Genomic DNA, 1,539 nt, shown 5'->3' with positions numbered 1-1,539 from the left:
TTTTTTTGCTGCATAAAATTCACAAGAGTTTGAAAATACTCTTCCCTGTGTGCATAAAATATAGTGCCATTTTCGGAATTTAATTATCTAGTGTATAATTGTGTTCTTGAGCCAAGCCTCCAGGACACAATGACCAGTGTCCTCCAATATCTAAGGAAATATGTGCATATGAGCAGGAAAGGAATCGATGTCCCTTTCAGATTCAGGAGTTTGGGATCATTTTTCCCATGGGAAAATTCCTTGAGGAAGTTCTGCCCTCTTCTCCTGGTATATCTTATCGAAAGCTTCGCTCTGGGCCACGGTGAAATGATTTTTCCAGTCTTCAGTGATTCCTGTGAAATGCAAAATATAAATGGAGGTGATACTAATAAATGGGACCTCAACACCTCACTTACACTTCAACGATAACTGTCCCTGTTGCTTCTCTCTTGTGAGCTGTGAATTTCAGGCGCCATGATTCTGTTCCTTTGGCACATGCTGAAAAAAAAGAACTCACTAGAATCATGACTGGTCACTGGAAGGTCAGTAAAAACAGTGTAAAACCTCATGAGATGATTGAAACAAGAGCTGTAACAATGGGCTCAAACGTAGCAAAGGTGATGGAAATGGCATAGAACAGGGCAGCATTTTCTTTGGTTGACCAATTTCCATGAATTGGGTTGACTCACTGGCAGCAAACACCACCACCAACAGAATAGAATCTCCTCTTTGTGGATTCCCCCGCATAGTGACAGACTGGCCACAGCTGAGATCAGAGTCCAGACGGGACTGAGTGCCCTCTGCAAACAGAGGATTCCGGCTAGCCCCCAGAGGAGACACTGGGTGCCCTCTGCAAGCAGAAGGTTCCTTCCAGCCTCCTGCCGGAGTGGATGCCACATCTGAACTTTGGTCTTAGTTTAAAGATTGTTTACCCACTGTTATGTTGGCAACACTTAAATAAAGACTTAAATATAGTCTCTGGAAATTGAACTTTTTTTGGAGGATTGGCTTAAACGAAATAAAAACCGCAGGGAAACTAAGAGAGAGGCCCTTCAAGTGCTAAGCTGTGACCCCTGCCTCGGCCCTCCCTGTTTTTCTGAACTCATTTTCTCACGTCCCTGCTTTCTATCTGCGTCCGGTTTGCAACACCTCTTTGGTTCAGACGGTCACTGGTTCTAACTTCAGACTTTGAGTTCCTAATGTATTTGAAAGTTAAATTTACCATCATGTAAGTAGGGCTTTTCCTAATACAGGCTTCTTTTTATTCCCCATAAATCTATTTTTATGCAGTTTTCCCCCACACTTTCCTTCATTGCCATTATGTTTCATACAATCATTCCCATACACCGTGTTTTATAAAATTGATCTCCATTGGCCTATGCCCACCATCACCCTGTCTTTTCAGGTTCCCACTGAATCTTCTCTGTTTGCTTTACTCTCTCCCTCAGCCCACCAAATTGTGCAACCTTGTGATTTCTCCCTTACGCATTCTCATCACCCTGCTCCCATATTTCACCCCTTGGGATCCCATATGCATTTTACTAGTCGTCCTTCTGTTTT

General features: G+C 43.0%; 1 protein-coding gene across 1 annotated transcript in view; it reads right to left on the bottom strand.

Annotated features, from left to right (window-relative positions):
* Positions 1-216: 216 nt before the first annotated feature.
* Positions 217-1,539, bottom strand: part of LOC102857528 (bile salt sulfotransferase-like) — a 31,120-nt gene continuing 29,797 nt past the window's right edge. The window contains exon 6 of the mRNA XM_006901811.1: positions 217-332. Coding sequence (XP_006901873.1) covers positions 217-332 — 116 coding nt within the window. The remainder of the gene's footprint in view (positions 333-1,539) is intronic.

This window comes from Elephantulus edwardii, unplaced genomic scaffold (genome assembly GCF_000299155.1).
Source record: "Elephantulus edwardii isolate Elephantulus edwardi_28Jun2011 unplaced genomic scaffold, EleEdw1.0 scaffold00348, whole genome shotgun sequence".
NCBI lineage: Eukaryota > Metazoa > Chordata > Mammalia > Macroscelidea > Macroscelididae > Elephantulus > Elephantulus edwardii.
Note: the sequence above shows the minus strand (reverse complement) of the source record. Positions and strands in the feature narration are given on the sequence as shown.